This window comes from Bison bison, unplaced genomic scaffold (assembly GCF_000754665.1).
Source record: "Bison bison bison isolate TAMUID 2011002044 unplaced genomic scaffold, Bison_UMD1.0 scf7180017864464, whole genome shotgun sequence".
NCBI lineage: Eukaryota > Metazoa > Chordata > Mammalia > Artiodactyla > Bovidae > Bison > Bison bison.
The window spans coordinates 6,463,932-6,484,960 of record NW_011495025.1 but is presented as its reverse complement, the minus strand read 5'-3'; the positions used below and the strand labels follow the sequence as shown (position 1 = coordinate 6,484,960).

The 21,029-nt window shown below is 39.2% G+C and overlaps 1 protein-coding gene across 3 annotated transcripts; it reads left to right on the top strand.

The window, feature by feature from the left end:
- Positions 1 to 2,297: 2,297 nt before the first annotated feature.
- MEPE (matrix extracellular phosphoglycoprotein) lies at positions 2,298 to 16,384 on the top strand. 3 transcript variants are annotated; one of them, XM_010860193.1, is made up of 5 exons: positions 2,298 to 2,319; positions 4,605 to 4,670; positions 8,173 to 8,226; positions 9,171 to 9,263; positions 14,548 to 16,384. In XM_010860193.1, the coding sequence occupies exons 2-5, from the start codon at positions 4,617 to 4,619 to the stop codon at positions 16,006 to 16,008; spliced, it is 1,662 nt and encodes a 553-aa protein (XP_010858495.1). In that variant the 5' UTR covers positions 2,298 to 2,319; positions 4,605 to 4,616; the 3' UTR covers positions 16,009 to 16,384. The 3 variants fall into 3 exon arrangements, with proteins under 3 accessions (XP_010858495.1, XP_010858494.1, XP_010858496.1); XM_010860192.1 differs by lacking the exon at positions 2,298 to 2,319 and having other exon boundaries at positions 4,617 to 4,670; positions 14,545 to 16,008; XM_010860194.1 differs by lacking the exons at positions 2,298 to 2,319; positions 9,171 to 9,263 and having other exon boundaries at positions 4,617 to 4,670; positions 14,545 to 16,008.
- The last annotated feature ends 4,645 nt before the right edge of the window (positions 16,385 to 21,029 follow it).

Here is a 21,029-nt window from a genome sequence, read left to right as displayed (position 1 = left end):
CTTATTCCTTGGAAGAAAAGTTATGACCAACCTAGATAGCATATTCAAAAGCAGAGACATTACTTAGCCAACAAAGGTCCATCTAGTCAAGGCTATGGTTTTTCCAGTGGTCATGTATGGATGTGAGAGTTGGACTGTGAAGAAAGCTGAGCGCCGAAGAATTGATGCTTTTGAACTGTGGTGTTGGAGAAGACTCTTGAGAGTCCCTTGGACTGCAAGGAGATCCAACCAGTCCATTCTGAAGGAGATCAGCCCTGGGATTTCTTTGGAAGGAATGATGCTAAAGCTGCAACTCCAGTACTTTGGCCACCTCATGTGAAGAGTTGACTCATTGGAAAAGACTCTGATGCTGGGAGGGATTGGGGGCAGGAGGAGAAGGGGATGACAGAGGATGAGATAGATGGCTGGATGGCATCACTGACTTGATGGACGTGAGTCTGAGTGAACTCCAGGAGTTGGTGATGGACAGGGAGGCCTGGCGTGCTGTGATTCATGGGGTCGCAAAAAGCCGGACAGGATTGAGCGACTGAACTGAGCTGAACTGAACTGAAATTGTGTTAAGCTATAGGTAGTTCTTGGGCTTTCCTTGTGGCTCAGCTGGTAAAGAATTCACCTGCAATGCAGGAGACCTGGGTTCCATCCCTGGGTTGAGAACATCCCCTGCAGAAGGGAAAGACTACCCACTCCAGTATTCTGGCCTAGAGAATTCCATGGGCTGTATAGTCCATGGGGTCACAAAGAGTCGGATACGACTGAGTAACTTTCACTTCACTCCACCTCATAGGTAGTTTTCATTGTTTGGCATGAGTTAAAAATTCTTACACTACCTTTTATTGATGTTTCACATAAAATTCTAACATAAATTATCCTTCCAGGTAGTATAATATTTTAAACTAAATGGAACCTCCTGAACTCTTGCAATCATGATTTTGGCAGGCAGACTGGACCAAAAAACTGCCCTAAAAATGCTTATTCCAGTAGCATGTGCTACTTGTTTCATTGAAAAAGTCAGTGTCCTAAGTTGACCATTTTATAACATTCACATACAAACCCAAACTCTCAATGTTTCCTTCCCCCATAACAATACCATAGTGTAACTTTATTCTTCCAGTCGCTCAAAGGGAAAACCGTGGTGCCATCCTTGATTCTTGATTTTCTCTCATAGCCACATCCAGTATACCAGTCATTCCTATTGGCTTTACTTTCAAAATAAATCTAGAATGTGACCACTTCTCACCATCTCTTCTGGTTCAAGTGTCAAATGTCTCATGACCGGATTACTGCAAGAGCTTGCTTGCCAGACTCTGCCTTTTCCTACTCAGTCCCTCCTTCAATTCCTCCTTTGCCCAAGACCTCTAAGGGCTTCCTTCTCACTCAAGTGAAGTCAGGAGTTTCCTGATGACCCAGGGGCACGACATCACCTGCCATCTAATACCCCTCTGGCCTCATTTCCTGCTATTCCCCTTTGCAGTCCATCCAGCCAAAGTGACCTCTTTCCTGTCTTGAAATAAGCCAGCAGGCTCTTGTCCCCGAGAAGTCTCCTCTTCTCTTTCTTTTGCCTAGAATGTTCTTCCACTACAAAGTCATATGTCTACAGGTCTTTACTGGAAAGTCACCTTCTCAACAAGGCCTTCCTGGGCCTCTTAATCTAAAATTTCACCTAATGTTCCCACTCACAGTGCTTGTTTTTGTCATCTCCTAGCAACACTTTTTCTTCTTAGACTGAGCCTGTGTCACTACCTAACATAATGTATTTTACTTATTTATGTTGTTTATTGCTTGTCTCCCCACCGGCTTATAAACTCCGTGAAGACCGGGATTCTTTTTCCTGTTTCAGCTCACTGCTGCTGCTATTTCCCTAATGCCTGTCACATAATAGACACTCAAATGCATTTTTCTTAAATATTGCTGAACTAAATTCAGGCACAATTGAAATTACAAACTTTCTACACAAAAGAATAGCTACAATGTTTTCTATTTATAAACTTGCGAGTTACTCAGCAAGAACTAATAGTTCTGAAATCACTTTTAATTATTTGACAACATAATATACCAAGCTGAGGTATTTATATTTTCTGTTTATCCCATTTTCTGGAACATTTGATAGCAGCTTTTTACCACAAAAACATTTTTAGATTAAAATTACTCTGCCCCCTATGGTTATCTGTGGGCACTGGTAGCAAATTGTTTTCTAGTGCTAAGTGAGCCAGTGCTGATTGGCCATTGGGTACTCTAACAAACTTTAAATTTCAGCAAAATACCCAAAGACTGCTAATCCTGCAGAAGAAACCAGGTATTCTGAAGGTCAAAGATCCCCAGGTAACGATTCTCTTGATAGCAAATAGCCTTATAACATAGTTTACATTTTTAAGATGCATGCCATTCGGGTAGGAATATTGCTTTTGAAGAGAAATGTGTATTGAAAGTATTCTCCAGTGGGCATAACTATGTAATATTTAGTGCTTTGTTTTATAAAAAGAAAGTGTGTTACTAAGCTCTAGAAATGAACAACTAAAATTTGGGGCTTGGTAGCAGTTTTCTCTCTGGTTTGACTACCAATATTATCAATGTCCACAATGACTTGAAGACTTCAATTTTACTCTATACTTTTGCTTATAAGACAGAATAAGGATAATATGGTCAGAGTTATGCTGTCAAACCTCATCTGTGCTGATATTTCTACTGATCAGCGTAAGTCATTAGATACGTGGCTTATACTGTCCTGATCGCTAGAATGCTTAGAAGCTAAATCATGACTAGGATTAAGGTTCTTAAAATTGCATTAATTTAGAGGATAATAGCCCAGGATTTTAGAATATATTTAATAGTTTTATTTCACCAAAGCTTTTACTTTGAAATGATTGAAAATTACAACAGTATTCAGCTTATTTTTCCTATTAGAAGTATTTTTCTCTTAAGTACCACCAAAGAATGGTGTAAATTTTAAATTTTCATATTGATTGTAATATGTCTGTGTGGTGGTTAGTAAAATATTTAGTATAAAAACCAACAGATGGGTCATCCAAAGTTATGTCAATTTTCCTTTTCAATCCATTGGCTTTCTAGACTTAAACAAACTCACTGGATTCTCTTAACACACTTACCAAAGTATAAACATGTACCTTTATCCATAATAAAATGTTAGTCTTTTAAACATCATTTTGTTGAGCCCAATATAATACTATGATTAGCGTTCATATCAACTCCGTGTAGATTGTTCTGCAATAAGATAAAAGAATAGAAACTTATTCAAGGTGGTATAGACTCTGGCTCTAGAGCTACATTGCCTGGCTGCTAATCCTGGTTCTGCCCCTGAATACCTAGGAATTCTGAGACAAATCATTTGAACTTGTGTCTATTTCCTAATCTATAAAACAGGACTGGTAATGCTACCTCACTCCACAGGGTTATTGTTAGCTTAAATAATTGAATACATGTCAAATTTTTAGAACAGTGTTTGGCTCGTTTTAGTTTTCAGTAAATGTTAGCTATTAAAATAGGTATTGTATAAATTGTCTTGGTCTCCAGGTCACAGGTGGCTCCCACTTCATATACTTTGCTAATGAGTATGAGGATATATATTTGGGCACCAGGCTGATAGCAAACAAGATTTCATTCCTCACAGTGGAGCTTGCTATCCTGGCAGATTCATTTAGTCTGTTATGAGTTGCTATACTAACTTAATGTTATTTTTTAACTATTTGTTTATTTTAACGACAATGCTAAGTTGCTTCAGTCGTGTCCGACTCTGTGCGACCCCATAGACTGCAGCCCACCAGGCTCCCCTGTCCCTGGGATTCTCCAGGCAAGAATACTGGAGAATACTGGGTTGCCATTTCCTTCTCCAATAACGACAATAGCTAACCTTTATTGAGTACTTACTATGTGCCAGGCTTTGTGTAAAGAGCTATCTACGAGTTTTTTCATCAGATGTAACTACAAATACTACTCACATCTTACAAATGAGGTAAATGACTTGCTCAGGGTCCCTTGGCTATTAAATAACAGAGCCAAGAACACAAACACAAATCTCACTTTAAAACCCCAGTTCTTAATTTTGCTATACTTCCTCTCTAAGATATAGAATTCTGGGTTGATCATTGCTATCATCACACAGGTCCCTGAGTAAGCTGAATACACTTACAAAGGGCTAAAAGAAAATGGTCATTTAAAAATCTTTTTTCCCTCTCTTGTTCAAATTACATTTCTATTGATCTATCTTCAAGTTTACTAACTCTTTGCTTAATGTTATTCTGAATTATATAAATAATTCAATTAAATTCTCTCTCTAAAGACAAAAGGGAAAAGTTTGGGCTGACAATAGAGTAAATAAATATCTATAAATTCATTTCTATATTGTTTTAATAATGTTGGACAATTTTCACATTCACATTGGAATGATTAAACATAAGAAAGCTCTTAAAGTTTCTACACTTAGATTTAAATTATATACAGTTTTTTTTTTTTTTTTAAACAAAAGAAAATTGACTAATGGACTGCTAAGGGGATGATTGTTTGTATAGACTTTCGTATTTTATTTATTCTTATGGCTACCGTCCATAACCAGCAATACTTTAGGGTAAAATATTTTTGTCTTTTTACAGAGATCCTCAAAGATGCGAATCTTCTGTTTGGAACTGCTCCTTTTCAGCCTGACCCTGGCAGCACCAGTAAGCATTTACAAATTCAGTTGCACATCATATAATCTCTTGCTCTCTTTATCTATTTTTCCTTTAAGCAACATCTTTGTAAACTAGTAGCACTTAGCTAGTTCAGTTACAATAAAATACCAAACACAGAGGAAGTATTCAACATTTGGCACAAATGTCTGTCACCAAGGAGGCCCTGAATGAACATGTAAGAAGAATTATAAGATGTCCACATGTTGCCTTTGGAGAAGCACCAGAAAGAATATTTTCAAGAAAACCAATAGCCAGCCACAGTGTTTCAATCAGCTAATGCCAATGAGCAAATATACTCAAATTGTAACGTGTCAAAAGAACTTCTCAGTATTTTACCAAAATCTGAAAGGGTTTGACTTGGATGCTCTAAGGCTAAGCAACTAGACTGTATAACTGCAATACTACACAAAGGAACCAGAGCTTTTCTATAATTCTTGCAACATTCCAACACTGTGAGATCCTGGTAGTGATTTTCTCTTCATCAGCGAGGCTAAAGATGGAAAGAAGTTCCCCATAGCTTAACCCAAATCAAGCTCCAGTTTCCTTCTGTGTCTTTTCTTCTCCTTGGTTCACGCAGATGAACAGGATGTGACTAAATCGTCTTATGAAAATGCTGAGTGTTACAGATATTTTCTGCCAAGGGGACACAGTACTCATAAGATAATGTCTGAAAAACATCCTAACTTCTCAGGGTAACCTTTTCAGTTGGAGAAGCGTGGAAGCAAGTGGTCATTCTGTTGTCAGAGAAAAACTTACATACAGGTCCTGAGAGAGTGGGTAAGCGACCACTGACAAGCATGAGCCATGCCAGCCACAGAGGAGAGTAGGAGTTGAGAAAACAGATCCCCTCTCAGCACGCATGCTCCAACAGACCTGTGGGAGTGCATATGGCTTAAAATAGACATCTGCCAGGCCCAATACACACAACTGACTTTGCTCAGTCAGGGCCACAGGGGTACGTGCTTAGGCATGAGAAGGATGGAGTGGGTCCTGCTGACCCAGCTCAATCCCACCCGCCGAGGATGGGTCTATTTTGAGCAACACATTCCAAAGAACAGCTGGAGTGGTATCTCTGACCATTTTCCAGTAAATGTGCTAAGTCAACACCAATCCACTGACCACTGGTCAAGAGAGGATGCCAGTCTTCTTCCTCTGAAGGAAACAAGGCCATCTCCATTTCAGAGCCACGTTCAAGGGCAGAACTGCCAAGTGGGTGGGGAGGGGGTGCGGGAGGAGGAGGGGTGCAGATTTCAAGTGAAAGAGGTTTGGCAAGGATACAAAGACAAATTTGGAATTACAAATAGCTATATGTGACGTTTTCTTTCAGATATGGATTCTATTTGGGTAATTATCTAAATTATTTAATTACAGATTAGGCATATCAGAAATCAGTGTATACTGAGCCACTTACTTATGTTCTGGAAATATAATCCAAATTCAACCTCTAGGAGAGGAAAAGGTTTTCCTCAATCTTCTTTGGGTCTCTGGCTGGATCTGAAAATGAAACCAACAAAGACAGATTAACAGGAGAAGAGAACACAAATTTTTTTTAATAATTTGACCTGTACATGGAAGCCTTTACAAAAGAATGAGGATTGAAAGACATGGCGAGGGCAGGAGGTTTTTAATACCATTTAGACAAAGTAATAAGATATTGTGAAGAACTGACAGGACAAACAGGATAGGATTAGATAATTCTTATCTTCCGTAATTAGGACTAAGATTAGTTTAACAAGATTTGTTTGCATATCCCTCTGTGCCATCTCTAGACTGATAAGATTGTCTCTAGTAAAAGAAGAATTTATTCCCTACCTTTAGGCAGAAAAAGGGAAATTTTTTCTACATGTTCTATTTCTTAATTGCCTTCAGCTCAAAATAATTATGTCAAAAACACATATTTAGGGGACTTCCCTGGCAGTCCAGTGGTTAAGACTTCGCTTCCCAATGCAGGGGGTACAGGTCCGATCACTAGTCAGGGAGTTAAGAGCCCACAAGCTTTGTGGCCAAAAACTAAAACATAAAACGGAAACAATATTGTAACAATTTCAAAGAAGACTTTTTCAGTGGTTCACATTTTTAAAAGACATATTTAGGGGTAACATTCTTGTTTCCTTCAAAAACAAAATTTTAAGTGGAAAAAGTAAAATATGATTGTTGGGCCATGCAATTCAATTAATAATCATCAATATGTAATTAGACCATAAAGACTTTGTTATAGGTTACTTTGTTACAAGTTCATGATTTATTATTGTGAACTATATTTAGGTGCTCTATACTATCATGTAAGTTTTTAACACGTTGCATGTGTGTTCTGTAAGAAGATACTGAATACCCCAAACTATCATTTCTTTCTTTTGCTTAATAGGTACCTATATCATTTTTTAATATTTTTTCTTTCCTATAGCACTATTTCCAGAACTATTTAAGCTCTTTTGATATTTCTGAGGAATAATACAATGTTCTAAATTTATATGCACATGATTGCATAAGAACCAACAAAAGGAGGGGGCAATAAAGGGTAGAATTATAAAATATGCCTTAGGGGGTAAAAATTACTATAAAATTGAAAAAAAAAGTAATTTTCTTGTTTGTTTTTTTTTTTTGTTGTTAGGTAAAATTCTGGATTTTTGATAGTGGAAGTAACAGAAAGCTTAATGGTTCATAGTGTCATTCTATAACTCACATTCTATACAATACAATCTTTCAAAATGTCATTTTCCATTTCCCTGAAAGAAAAAACTGCCCAGGTGACTGGCAACACTAAAGTCCCCTCTCCAGTGTATTCCTTCCCCTTTGGTGCAGGGCCATGGCTTCACTCTTCATGGACCATCAGGAGCATCATATCCTAATTCTAAGAGCAATGACTGAACTTATACAATCAATGCACACACAATCCACACCTCACTCAACTCTGATTTTAGTTCACTGATACCAAACACTTCCAGTGTGCCAGGGAAAATTTTTCAGTGGATACAAATGACATTTAAGCTTTTTCACTTGGAGGGCCACCCCTCCCAACTCAGCTGTTCTCCTGCACTGCACGAGGTTCTGTAGTAGAGACAGCACTGCCTTCCTCTAGGAAGGAAGGTCAGCACCCTCCTTCAATGAAGAAACAAATGTGATGTATGTGCCCATCTTCTTCTGGTCAGAATGATTTTCTACATTGAATAACCCAGTGAGAGAAAAGGGTTTCTCAGGTGGCACGCTGAAGAATCTTCCTGCCAACAAAGGAGACTTGGGTTTGGTCCCTGGGTTGGGAAGATCCCCTGGAGGAGGAAATAGCAACCCACTCTAGTATTCTGGCCTGGAAAATTCCATGGACAGAGGAGCCTGGTGGGCTACAGTCCATGGGGTCACGAAGAGTTGGACACGACTGAGTGGCTGAGCACTGAGCACTGAGTGAGAGAAAAATAAAGGAGACATTTATTGTTTGAAGAAATGAATGAAAGAAGAAATATTTGGTGATGTTTTATTTCTTGTTTCCTTTCAGACATTGCAACCACAGGCTGAGAAAAAGAAGCAAGACTATGTGGAAGAACAGAGGGTAAACAGAATTATTCTTCTTAAATACACCTCTTCCAACTCTATAAAGAGAAAAGTCAATACGGGGAAATTTTTAACTGCCAAAATATTCCTGTGTACCTAGAATGGAAATGGAAAATTACACAACATAATTTTGGCACTTTAATTCACACAATGTGTGATACAAAAGAAAAAAGCCTTCTGAATGGGAACTTGTTTCTCTTCATGTGATTTCTTCCTTCAGAGGGATAAAATTCTAGGATGTTGCTATTAGCAAATAATATTTTCCCATGCATGTACATGATAACAAAGTAATAAATGAGGGAGAAAACAAAGGGAAGTGAGTTAACAAGTCTTTATGAGGAATTCTGTGTACATGGAGTTAGTTTTCACATGCAACCAGAAAGTTAAACAAGAACTCTCAGTATTTCATGTCACCAAATTGCAGTTTACTTCTGCTTAGCAGGGTTTCTTCTGGCAGTCTCAGAAAATTCTGTTCTAAAAACTAACAATCTTCTGTTCTCTATCTTAGCTTAAAATTACAAAGGCAAAAACTACAAGCTTAAGAGCTTGAAGGTTTATGCTGTGAGTTTTGCCAATTTTGACATCAGCATGAATTCTGTAAAATCTGCCTTTCTCCTCATCCCCCTGCCTTCTCCTACCTGAAAATATTACCAATTCTCCATTTGAATTTAAATTTGATAGTAAAATTGATACACTCTTGGGGGAGAGAGCTGTTTGATACTCATCATCAAGGAAAACCGATTTAGAGACAGACGAAACAAGCTGCTCTCTTCGGGAACTGGCTTACATACGCCCTCCTGTGGTTATCAGAAGTACTACCATCTGTTAGATGCATAAGTAGACTTCACTGGAGTTAAAAATATCTTGTACTATTAAAAAGAGAGCCAGAAAACTTCTAAATAAGAGATAAACCCACATTAATACAATGTTGTGTTTTTGTAGATAACGTACAAGGGTCACCATGAGAAACATGGGTATTATATGTTTAAGTATGTTTCCACCTCGTCTGGAAGGAAAAACCAAACTGATATGAAGGTAAGCCGAATCCCAGTGATCCTTATCCTGAGCCAGCTCTGGATCAACACCAGGAGAAACTGTAAGGCAGACAGTTTACTTTCGTCGGGTCTGGAGTTTCTGTCTCTCGCTGGTGCTTTTGTCCTTTTCCCCTGGTCCCAGGCTCCTGGAGCATCTCTGCTATGGACCTCTGTGTCCCAGAGTCTTCCTGATACAGACAGGCCACCTCGTGCCCTGGCCTAAACCCTGCCCTGCTTCAAGACCTGCCATAGCACATGTGATGCTGGTGGGCCCCAGACACCCATGAGTTTTTCATGTTATTGCTTCTGTTATTGCTTTCATGTTATTGCTTCTGAGTAAAGTAAAGTTTCTCCACAATTCAAAGGCATCAATTCTTTGGCGTTCTGCCTACTTTACAGTCTGGCTCTCTCAAAAGTACATGACCGCTGGGAAGACACAGATACAGCCTTGACTATACAGACCTTTGTCAGCAGTGTAATCTCTCTGCTTTTCATCACACTGAGAAGTTTGATCCTTTATAAGGAGGTTTTTGGACATAATGTATCATATGCTCTTATGGGGGAAGGGATTAAAAGGAAATAATTTTGACCTTTTTTAGGAAAAAGTGACACATTTTAATGTCCCTTAAATTAATTCTACAGATGACACTATCTGTGTCAGGATGCTTAGAAGAGAAAGAATAAGCGCTCTGTCACTGGAATAAAACAATACTTGTTTTTACTCAGTCCCTTTTTGTAAATTCATTGGCCAAAGAGCTAGAAACAGTTTAAAATGCCATCAGCAAAATGACTATTTACTTTTTTCCCAAATCTGGCTTCATTCCCCATAAAAGTAGCAGTTTCCCTTCAGAATGTTATTTTGTTCTGCTCAATATTCTTTAAATGCATCTCTAAGACTTAACATCTCTAAGACTCAGTGTCTTTTAAACTTATTGGTTGTAACAAATATATGTTGAGTGCTTCCTATTGTGCAAGATATTATGTGAGATAAATGATTGAGAAAACTTAACTCTTTCCAGGATTTTAGAGTTAGAAAAGAATAAAAGGTTCTTACAAAAGTGATTATAACCTGAAAAAGAAAGTGCTATCTGAGTGGTACCCCGAAAAGTCATGCTTTAGGGCTTGGAGTAGAAAAGCTCAGTTCCTAAACTGGTGCTCATGGAAAGCTATATATTTGAAATAATTGAGCTAGAGGATGAGTAGGATTTGAGCAAACATTTGTGTGGGAGAGACTATTCTCCATGAAAAGAATAATGTGAGCCAAGGCATGGAGATAGGAAAGCAGGATATAGGAAAGAAGATTGGCCAATGGATGTGTTCACTGTTCAACCATCATACAATCAACAATGCAATCAGAAGTCAACTGGCGTAAGCAAACACAAAATGACTGACCATCATATACCACAATTTAGAAGTTGTTTAACTTTTTTTATAAAAGAATTCTGTTTGATTTTTAAATAAATTTACACAGTTATTAGTATACATGTTACTGTTTCAAAAGCAATAAAAGCATCAAATATAAAACAAACCTTCCCCCTTCAGAATAGGAAGGGGGAAAAATTAAGAAGGGATTATTATAGAGTACCTGTTTAACTCAAAAGTTTCTATTAGCAGTGAGCTAATGAACTTGGTTGCAAAGGAAAGTATAGACGTCCAGGTAAAACTTTCCCAGATGCAATGTCTTAAGTCAAATGTTTAAAATACTTTTTATTCTGAAATAACTCATTATAAAGCTTTTGTATTATATTTTCCCTCATCAGAAAACCTCACTTATTTTCAGAATGTACCTGCCACTATAAAAGATTAGTAAATAATAACTCCCCAAAATAAGTCATTTCAAATTATATCTTTAAAATACTACACATTGAAATGTTTGTGTACTTCATATTAGCCAGCTTCGTAAGAATAGAAGTGAAGTGAAGTGAAGTCGCTCAGTTGTGTCCGACTCTTTGCGACCCCATGGACTGTAGCCCACCAGGCCCCTCCAGCCATGGAATTTTCCAGGCAAGAGTACTGGAGTGGGTTGCCATTTCCTTCTCCAGGGGATCTTCCTGACCCAGGGATCAAACCCAGGTCTCCCACATTGCAGGCAGACACTTTACTGTCTGAGCCACCAGGGGTGGGGTGGCTCAGAGAATAGAAGACACCCCCATAAATCATTTTTATCTTGACAATTACCCTCTGCCTCCAACGTTAATAAGATTTATGTATAAAAGCAGGCAGACTTCCAAGTAGAACAGTACTCCTATTTGAGGATGGATCTGTATCTAGTGACCTAATAACAACGACCTGCACATGTCAACCTGGTGAAGACAAAGCATTCAGTGAATATGGAGGAAACCTTTCCTTTCCCAGAAGGGTTGTACATGAAAGAGGAAATAACCTTAATGACTGTTCCATCAGGAAAAAAGGGATACTAGTTACTGGTTGCAGGTTAAAAAAAAAATGAAAAAAAATTAGAATATCCTTAAGTGAAATTATCTGACATGAAAAGTAACAAGCAATTAGCTGATAAAATGTTCCAGGATGGACCAGCTGACCATAGGTCATATGTGTGAAGGACGTGGGCTGGGAGGCTGGGACACCAAACTCTGTCTCTAACTGAATGTTGCATTTGGAGCTCAGATTCTATAGTCTCTCAACAGCAATATATCTAATATAAAAGTTATCTTTTTTCTTGCTTTCACTATTGCATGTCAACATTCTAGTTATTAAAGAAAAGAAAGAAAGAGAAGCCGCTCAGTCATGTCTGACTCTTTGCAACCCCATGGACTGTAGCTTATCAGGCTCCTCCATCCATGGGATTTTCCAGGCAAGAGTACTGGAGTGGATTGCCATTTCCCCTTCTTCTATTTGGGCACCAGTAGAAGGTTTTTCTTCATAACTTTTTTCTTTGGCATATTCCTAATCCACGTGATTACATCTCACTCTTAGACACTGCAGCAGACTCCTACCTGTTCTTTCTTAGCTTGATTCCTCCTTGTTACTCTCTTGCTCATACACCATCACTGCTTCTCCATCCTCTATAAAATAAAACCAAATTCTTCTGCCTGAAATTCTGACACTCTGTATGTCTGTGCAAACCCTGACTGAGTGTGAGGTCTCTGCCCCACCACATCACCCCCACACTTCATAAACCCTGTAGGACCACTACCTCTGCCATTTAATAAGTCATCAGGTACTGCCTGGAACACAAAACACCAGCCCAACTTCTTATATGTCTCAGTCCCTCAATAAATATCTCTTATTTTGATTTCATGTTATCCACCAGTTCAAAGGTTTATGTAGTAGTGTTGTAAATTTTAGCTCACCTTACAAGCTTGAGGTGGAGGGAAGTATGCTATTTATTCTGTCTATAATTTTTCTGTTGCTCAAGAGCTCTTACCCGTGTGTTAATAAATGGGGAGGGAGTATGCAGAAATTAATTTAAATTCAACCTATTTAAATTAAGTTTATCTAATCTTTAAGACTTCAGTCTCTTTTGGATAAAAATGCTCAGATGCTCACTTCTGCCATCTCCCCCTAAGATGGCAAGCGTGCATACGAGGGAGTCAGGTATGGCTTGACATCATCCACTACATGTGCCCAGGTTACTCGGTCATGTCCAATCCTTTGCGACCTCATGGACTGTAGCCCTCCAGGCTCCTCAGTCCATAGGATTTTCCAGGCAAGAATACTGGAGTGGGTTGCCATTTCCTTCTCTAATCCACTACATACCATACACCAAATGTACACACGTGGCTTATACACTAGTGGAGGGGAAGTCATGGCATCCTCAGACACGGAAGGGACAATACTGCTTGCCCTGCCAAGTCACTGGATACAATGGCTTAGGACCAAACAGTACAGTCTTAGGGTGATGGAGGGGACAGTGGGGATTCAGCCTCTCCTGGATCTCATGGACAAGGTAGATCCCTCTTTGTCTGCATTTGTCTCACATTATTCCTAGTATATATGCTCCATCTAAATACATTGCTCCTTTTAGAGCCACTTCACTCCCTCTGGTAAGCTCCTGAAAACTCTCAGATGCTTCCATGTCTAGCCTGTGCCACAGAGAAAGAGTGAGTGGGCAAAATCAATCTCAGTCCCTTTTCTTCCTGACCACGTTGTTCAAGCTTCTTGCACCTTGGCTGTACCTCAGGTTGGTAAGGTGCTGTCTATGAAGCTGCATCCTTACAGACCTTCTTCCCGAAAAGGAAAAACTGAGGCACAAGCATAAACACTCTTCGTCTCCACTCTCTTTTTTCATCCCATTATTCTCTCAGGGGCTTTTCTTATCTGGGCCTTCACTACTTAAACTTATGATCTAGAAGAGTAGTTCTCAAAGGGTGGTTACAAGCCAGCAGCACCAACATCAGCTGGGAACTTGTCATAAATGCAGATTCTAGAGCCTCACCCCAAGCCTACAGAATCACAAACTCTGGCCATTGGGTCCAACAATCTTTGTTCTAGTAAGCCTTCCAAATAGTTCTGATAAGTGCTAAATTTGAAAACTATTGATCTAGACTATCTAATTTGGATTATTACATGACAAAAGAGGAAGAAAATAAAGATAATGATTACCTTTTCAGACAATAACTAGGGTCACTAACAGTTGTTGCAAGATCCTTTGTTTGAATGTCAGAAGCTCAGTATTACCTACAACTTCTATTTGTATATCCTCTGTAAAAAAAAAAAAAAGGAAAAAGTAGAGAGGAAAATATTTATACCTTTGAAGGCCAGGACCAAAACAAAGAGAGAGAATAGGGGTGTGGGGAGGGGGAGAGAGAGAGAATAATCACGTTTGAAAGATGAACTTCATTTCACTTGAAATGTCTCAAGGTCACAAGGTGAGGACCATGCTCTGTCTTCCTTAAATTCAGATCCTCCTTTAAAATCAGGCCCTAATCTATATTTCAAAATTTACTTCTCTTCCCTTAGGATTCTCCTTTTTATCATTCCCTTTGGCTTTCTCTACTCCAGCCTTATAGTTTTATTCATATTATCTTTCAAATGTTTCCTGTTTCCAAACATTTGAATATGCTACTTAATCTTAGGACAGTTTCACCATTTTCTTTTCATGTATTTGAATCTCACCCACTCTTAAAGCCTTGTTCATTCTTCTTTTTCTGTGAAACCTGCTTTGGCCATTTCAAAATTATCTCTACCAACAAATCTCTTTTGAGTTAAAAGATTCTTTTTATTAAGTATCTGGTGGGATTTTAAACATTATTGCCTAAGAATTATTAAATTTTAAAAGCTTAACATAAAATAATCACTTTATATTGAAAATTATACTTTAGCAGGAAGAAAAAAACAAAGGTATTGCTCTTCCCCATTCTGGCAAGAGAAGTCAAGAGCCAGCACCTAAAGAAAACATCGTCCTGAAAAAAGAGGAAGACTTGTTCCTTCCTAGAACCAATGAAAATAACAAAAGCACAAAATCTCAAAGTCTTTCGGGAAATAAACAGTCAACGAATGAAGACTACATTATCAGTAGCAAAGAAAATGCCCACAGTGACCTAAAGATGTCCATTTATCCTGAATCGAAGGGGAAGCACAGGGCTGAGGACAGAGACAGTGCTATCCGCAAACTACACAGCCAAGAAAGATATGGCGCAGCTCTCATCAGAAATAGCATGTACCACGGAATGGAGCCCAGAACTGTGACTGAACTCTTGGCGGGAGAAAACAAAGAGAACAAACCGAGGAATGTCCTAGGCAAAATTCCAGCCGATGCCAACTATGCTAAAGCCCCCTCACAACTTAAGAATCACCAAAGAGATTCTCAAGCCCAGAATATTCCGGTAAAAAGCAAATCTACCCACCTCACCCAACACAACATGGACTATCTAAAACAGCTCCCCAAAGTAAAGAAAATCCCCAGTGATTTTGAGGGCAGTGGTTACCCTGATCTTCAAGGAAGAGGAGATAATGATCTCTCTCCTTTCAGTGGAGATGGTCCACCTTTCAAGGACATTTCTGGTAAAGGAGATGCTATTGATCCTGACCGAGAAGGTACAGATATTCAAACAGAGCTTTCCAGCCCAAGTGAAACTGAGACCACCAGTCCTGATGCAAAAGGACCAGGTTATAATGAGATCCCAGAGAAAGAAAGGAATGGCAGAAAAACTACTGGAACCAGGGGTAAAACAGCCCAAGAGGCAAATACTGATGTAAGCCTAGTGGAGGGCAGCAATGACATCATAGGTGGCACCGATTTTAAGAAACTCCCTGGGCAAGAAGGAAACAGAGTGGATGGCGGCAGCCAAGATGCTCATCAAGGGGAAATAGAGTTTCACTACCCGCACGTACCCTCAAAAGACCAAAGGAAAGACGGCAGTAGAGATGGAGCTGAAGGTACTAACTATAATGAAATTCCCCAAAATGGCAAAGGTAGCAGCAGAAAAGGCACACAGCATTCTACTAGATATCAAGAGCCCTCAAAGGAAGAACAAAGATTTCCCAGTAAGAGCGAAGGTCAGGGCCAGCTCATTCCTCCTCGTGGTCTTGATAATGAAATTAAACATGAAATAGGTTCCCATAACGGTCCCAATAATGAGGGAACCATAACAACACACAGCAGGAAAAATCATTATGTGCCCCACCGACAAAATAATTATGCATGGAACAAGGGTGGGTCACAAAGCAAAGGCACCTGGGGTTACAGGAACTCCCATTCCAATAGGAGGTTTCGCCCCCCTAAAAAGCATGACAGTAGTGAGTCATCTGACAGTGGCAGTTCCAGCGAGAGTGATGGTGACTAGAAAATCCCAGCAGGATAAAGATTTGAACACTTAGTCATCAGTGACTTAACAGTACCAAGGGGGCCCACTTGATAGCAGATCAGATGAAGGACAGAGTCAGGAACTGAATAAGCCAAGAGACCTGGCCTCCTGGGGAGAACTATTGCTATCTTAATGGTCGTAGTATGAAATCCTCATGATGCTTTATGAAATTTTATTCAAAGTTATGATGCTTTTTTAAGGAAAAAAAATCATTAAGGATTCATGGAATAGGTAATATTTGAATAGGTATCATTTAAAAATAGGTTGTATCACAAAACCCTTTGTTGTTTGCTCTGTAGACATGAAAAACAATATGTCTTATATGATAATCTGTAATTAAATGACCTATAAGAAAGCCTACTGTCTGTGGTGCTTCCTTTAAGACTCAACAAGATGAGTTCTGCCTCTGGCAAAGGCACTACTATGAAATTAATCCACTGACTAAAGCTTGAAAGCCTCCCTTCATCCCACTCTGCTCAAGCCAGTATTTCCTTTTTTCTCTGACCTCCTCTGCTCTAATAAAGATATCCTGCTTCATGTCCTTCTGTGCTCTTTTCTCTGTTGCACTTTTATAATTTCTTCTAGAACAAATTTTACTTCCTGACACAACTGTTCATGTTACCACTTTTCTCAGTTCTACCTCTTTCTAAACAAAGAGGGGAATGGGTTTGCTGGAGGGAAAGAGGGAGAATTTAAGAAGGAGACACACAAATGAAAAACCAAGATAAAAACTTACTTTGGCAAATATTATTCATTGGCTGATTCCAATCATCTCAAGCCTATTTCTTTTTTCTAGTCTTTAGTGTAGATGCTTTCCCAGCTAATGGCCTGTGATACCATTCTGGAAATTAGCCCTAAGCCTCCTGATCAGAAACAGAAGCAGAATTCTGGAAGGCTTTTGCTCTTTTTGGTAAGAGCGTGTACAGTTAGTACCATCCTTCCTCTTTTCTTACCCTGTTCGTTGTTTAACATCAACATGATGCCTGGAGGTGCAGCAGCCATTTTGTGGCCAGGAGGAAAGGCATGCGAAAATAGAAAAACAGAACTATTTTCATCTGCCATTTACTTCCTCTGGGGATAGAACCTACATTGGCAGGCAGATTCTTTACCACTAAGTCACCAGGAAAGCACACAGAAACCTGTACTAACATTTAAGTTGCAGATAAGTAAGTTGAAATTGACCTGCTAGCTTTATCCCAGATTATATCAGACCTTTACATGGTCTGGTCTGATCACATGAAAAACACTTGGTGCTGTAAAGGAAAAACAATGAGCTAACAGAGAGAACAAAGGTTTTCTTTGGGTGATTACAGATGAGATCTTCCAAAGGTCGTCTGTCCTAGTCTGCTACCTACTGGGGAAACTGCATTTCAATTCTCTCGTCAGATTTTAGTTCCTCTGTCCCAGCCTCAGTATTCATGCATATTTATTCAAAACACTGAAAATGTTTGATTTTTCTCATCCATTTAAGGGAAACACTAAATGTGTCAGCATCCATGATGCACTGCTCAGAGATGATGCAGACTGGAGCGATGAGTCCAAAACAGAAGGACCAGAGCTTTGGGAGAACCGCCTGCAGTCAGGCAGTGGATCTCTGCTTCATCCAAATCCAGGTTTCAGCCACCAAGCTGCACTAGCTTCATTTTTTTTTCCATTTTTAAGTAAACATAGATTTCAAAAATAGGGCAGAAAATTTCAACCTCACCAAGGTGCTTTCCATGCAACTACTGAAATGGGTACCGTCTGCCACCTTGTGCCCAAAAAGAAAAGATCACTGCAGACTCTGGAATTTATTTTTACACCTGCTACTCCCTCCAACCTCACTGCATCAGATTTCTCAGCTTGTAAATATCTACTTTGATTTGTTAGCCCTAATTAAACTGCTCTTGGCAACTACAACCAGTCAAGATTCCTGATCCTGTTTGGGATGACGTTCAGCTCAATTGAAGAACACTTACTGAATGACCACATTTTACAAAACTCCATGGGGATCAAAAGAAAGAAAAGAGATGTTCCTGGCTCTTATCAAGATTGTACTTTAGTCAGGAAGACAGGCATACAAGATACAAAGTAGAATGTGCTAAGTTCAATCATAGAAAAAAAAAAAGTAATTAAAGGAGTTCTGTGGAAAAAGATGAACTCTCGCTGAAGGAAAGAGCAAAGATGAGTAAAATCCATCCTCCTTGAGGTATGACACATGCAGAGGGGCTGTTGATAGTTCCAGTGGACAAATGAGGGCCTGACCATTGAATGCCTTAAATGATACTATATATATTTTAGAGCTTAAGAAAGATCATTCCAACAATAGGACAGGGAAGTAGTGGTGATGGGACGGGGTAGGGAGAGTTGGAAGGCAGAAGGCAGACTGTCAGTTCAGCTCAGTTGCTCAGTCGTGTCCGACTCTTTGTGACTCCGTGAATCACAGCACGCCAGGCCTCCCTGTCCATCACCAACTCCCGGAATTCACTCAGACTCAAGTCCATCGAGTCAGTGATGCCATCCAGCCATCTCATCCTCTGTCATCCTCTTCTCCTCCTGCCCCCAATCCCTCCCAGCATCAGAGTCTTTTCCAATGAGTCAACTCTTCGCATGAGGTGGCCCAAGTACTGGAGTTTCAGCTTCAGCATCATTCCTTCCAAAGAAATCCCAAGGCAGGCTGTAGGGACAACCAAAGAGCGATCACTGTAATCCCTAAGAAGCAACCTGGTCCCCTCATTCAGTCTTTAGGACACACACTCAATCAGGCACTCGAGATGCATTAGTTTTTAAGACACTATGAAGCCTGCATTTCAAAAGCAACATCTAACAAGATGAACCCTGCAGGTCAAGATATTGATACCTAGAATCATTGGCATTAAGATATTGTATCAGCTGGCCCAAAGGAAAAGGAGAAGAAACAGCTGGGTCTGTATGAAAGTCATGGAAAGGGGAGCTGGGAACAGATAAAGAAGATGGAGGAATAAAGGCTTAGAAAAAACTTAATGAGGAAATTCGGAAAGAAAGGAAAACAAAACTCCAATAAAATCTCAGGGCCAGAAACCCAGATAAGGACAAAGTAAAAATGGTGAGGGGATTTAGCCAATAACTGCAAGTAAATCTACCATAACTTATATGGTCTAGACTTTAGCTAGTAAGGACAAGAAGAGCTGAAAGGTAATTCTGTTTTGCTAAAAGAATAATACTTTGTAAAGTCATAGAGAGCGTTTAGAATAGCAGATACACTCCCTGTTTAGAAATATGGCTACTGCTATACCAGTGACTCTTGAGCAACACGGGTTTGAACTGTGAAGGTCCACTTATACATGGATTTTTATCAATAAATACAACACTACATGACACAGGGTTGGTTGAATTTGAGAATGAGGAACCACAGATACAAAGGGCCAACCATAAAGTTATACAGGGACTTTCAACTGTAAGGAGGTCAGTTCCCCATAACTCCACATTGTTTAAGGGTCAACTGTATTCGATTTTTTTAATCAATTTATTTTTTTATGAGGGATAATTGCTTTACAGAATTATGTTGTCTTCTGTCAAACCTCAACATGAATCAGCCATAGGTACATATATATCCCCTCCCTTTTTTGTTTTTTAGAACTTTTAAAAAAATTTATTTTTTATTGAAGGATAATTGCTTTACAGAATTTTTTGTTTTCTGTCAAACCTCAACATGAATCAGCCATAGGTATACATATGTTCCCTCCCTTTTGAACCTCCCTCCCATCTCCCTCCCCATCCCACCCCGCTAGATTGATACAGAGCCCCTGTTTGAGTTTTCTAAGCCATATAGCAAATTCCTATTGGCTATCTCTTTAACATATCATAACGTCAGTTCCATGTTACTCTTTCCATACATCTCACCCTCTCCTCCCCTCTCCCCATGTCCATAAGTCTATTCTCTATGTCTGTTTCTCCACTGTTGCCCTGTAAATAAATTCTTCAGTATCATTTTTCTAGATTCCATATACATGCTTTAGAATAGGATATTTATCTTTCCCTTTCTGACTTCACTCTGTATAATAGGTTCTAGGTTCATCCAGATCATCAAAACTGACTCAAATGCATTCCTTTTTATGGCTGGGTAATATTCCATCGTGTATGTGTACCACAACTTCTCTATCCATTCATCTGTTGATGGACATCTAGGTTGCTTCCATGTTCTATTATAAATAGTGCTGCAATGAAAAATGAAAAATGGGATACATGCGTCTTTTTCAATTTTGGTTTACTCAAGGTATATGCCAGTGGGATTGCTGGGTCATATGGTGGTTTTATTCCTAGTTTTTTAAGGAGTCTCCATATTGTTTTCCATAGTGGCTATATCAATTTACATTCCCACCAACAGTGCAAGAGCGTTCCCATTTCTCCATACCCTCTCCAGCACTTACTGTTTGTAGTCCTTTTGATGAGGGCCATTCTGACAGGTGTGAGGTGATATCTCATTGCAGTTTTGATTTTCATTTCTCTGATAATGAGTGATGTTGAGCATCTTTTCATGTGTTTGTTAGTCACCTGTATGTCTTCTTTGGAGAAATGTCTGTTTAGGTCTTTTTCCCACTATTTGATTGGGTTGTTTCTTTTTCTGGCACTGAGTTGTATGAGATGCTTGTATATTTTGGAAATTAATTCTTTGTCAGTTGTTTCATTTGCTATTATTTTCTCCCCTTCTGAGGGTTGTCTTTTTACCTCGATTATAGTTTCCTTTGCTGTGCAAAAGATTTTAAGTTTAATCAAGTCCCACTTGTTTACTTTTGTTTTTATTTCTGTTACTCTAGGAGGTGTGTCATAGAGGATCTTGCTTTGATTTATGTCATCAAGTGTTCTGCCTATGTTTCCCTCTAAGAGTTTTATAGTTTCTGGTCTTACATTTGGGTCTTTTATCCATTTTGAGTTTATCTTTGTGTGTGGTGTTAGGAAGTGTTCTAATTTCATTCTTTTACATGTAGCTGTCCAGTTTTCCCAGCACCATTTATTGAAGAGGCTGTCTTTGCCCCATTGCT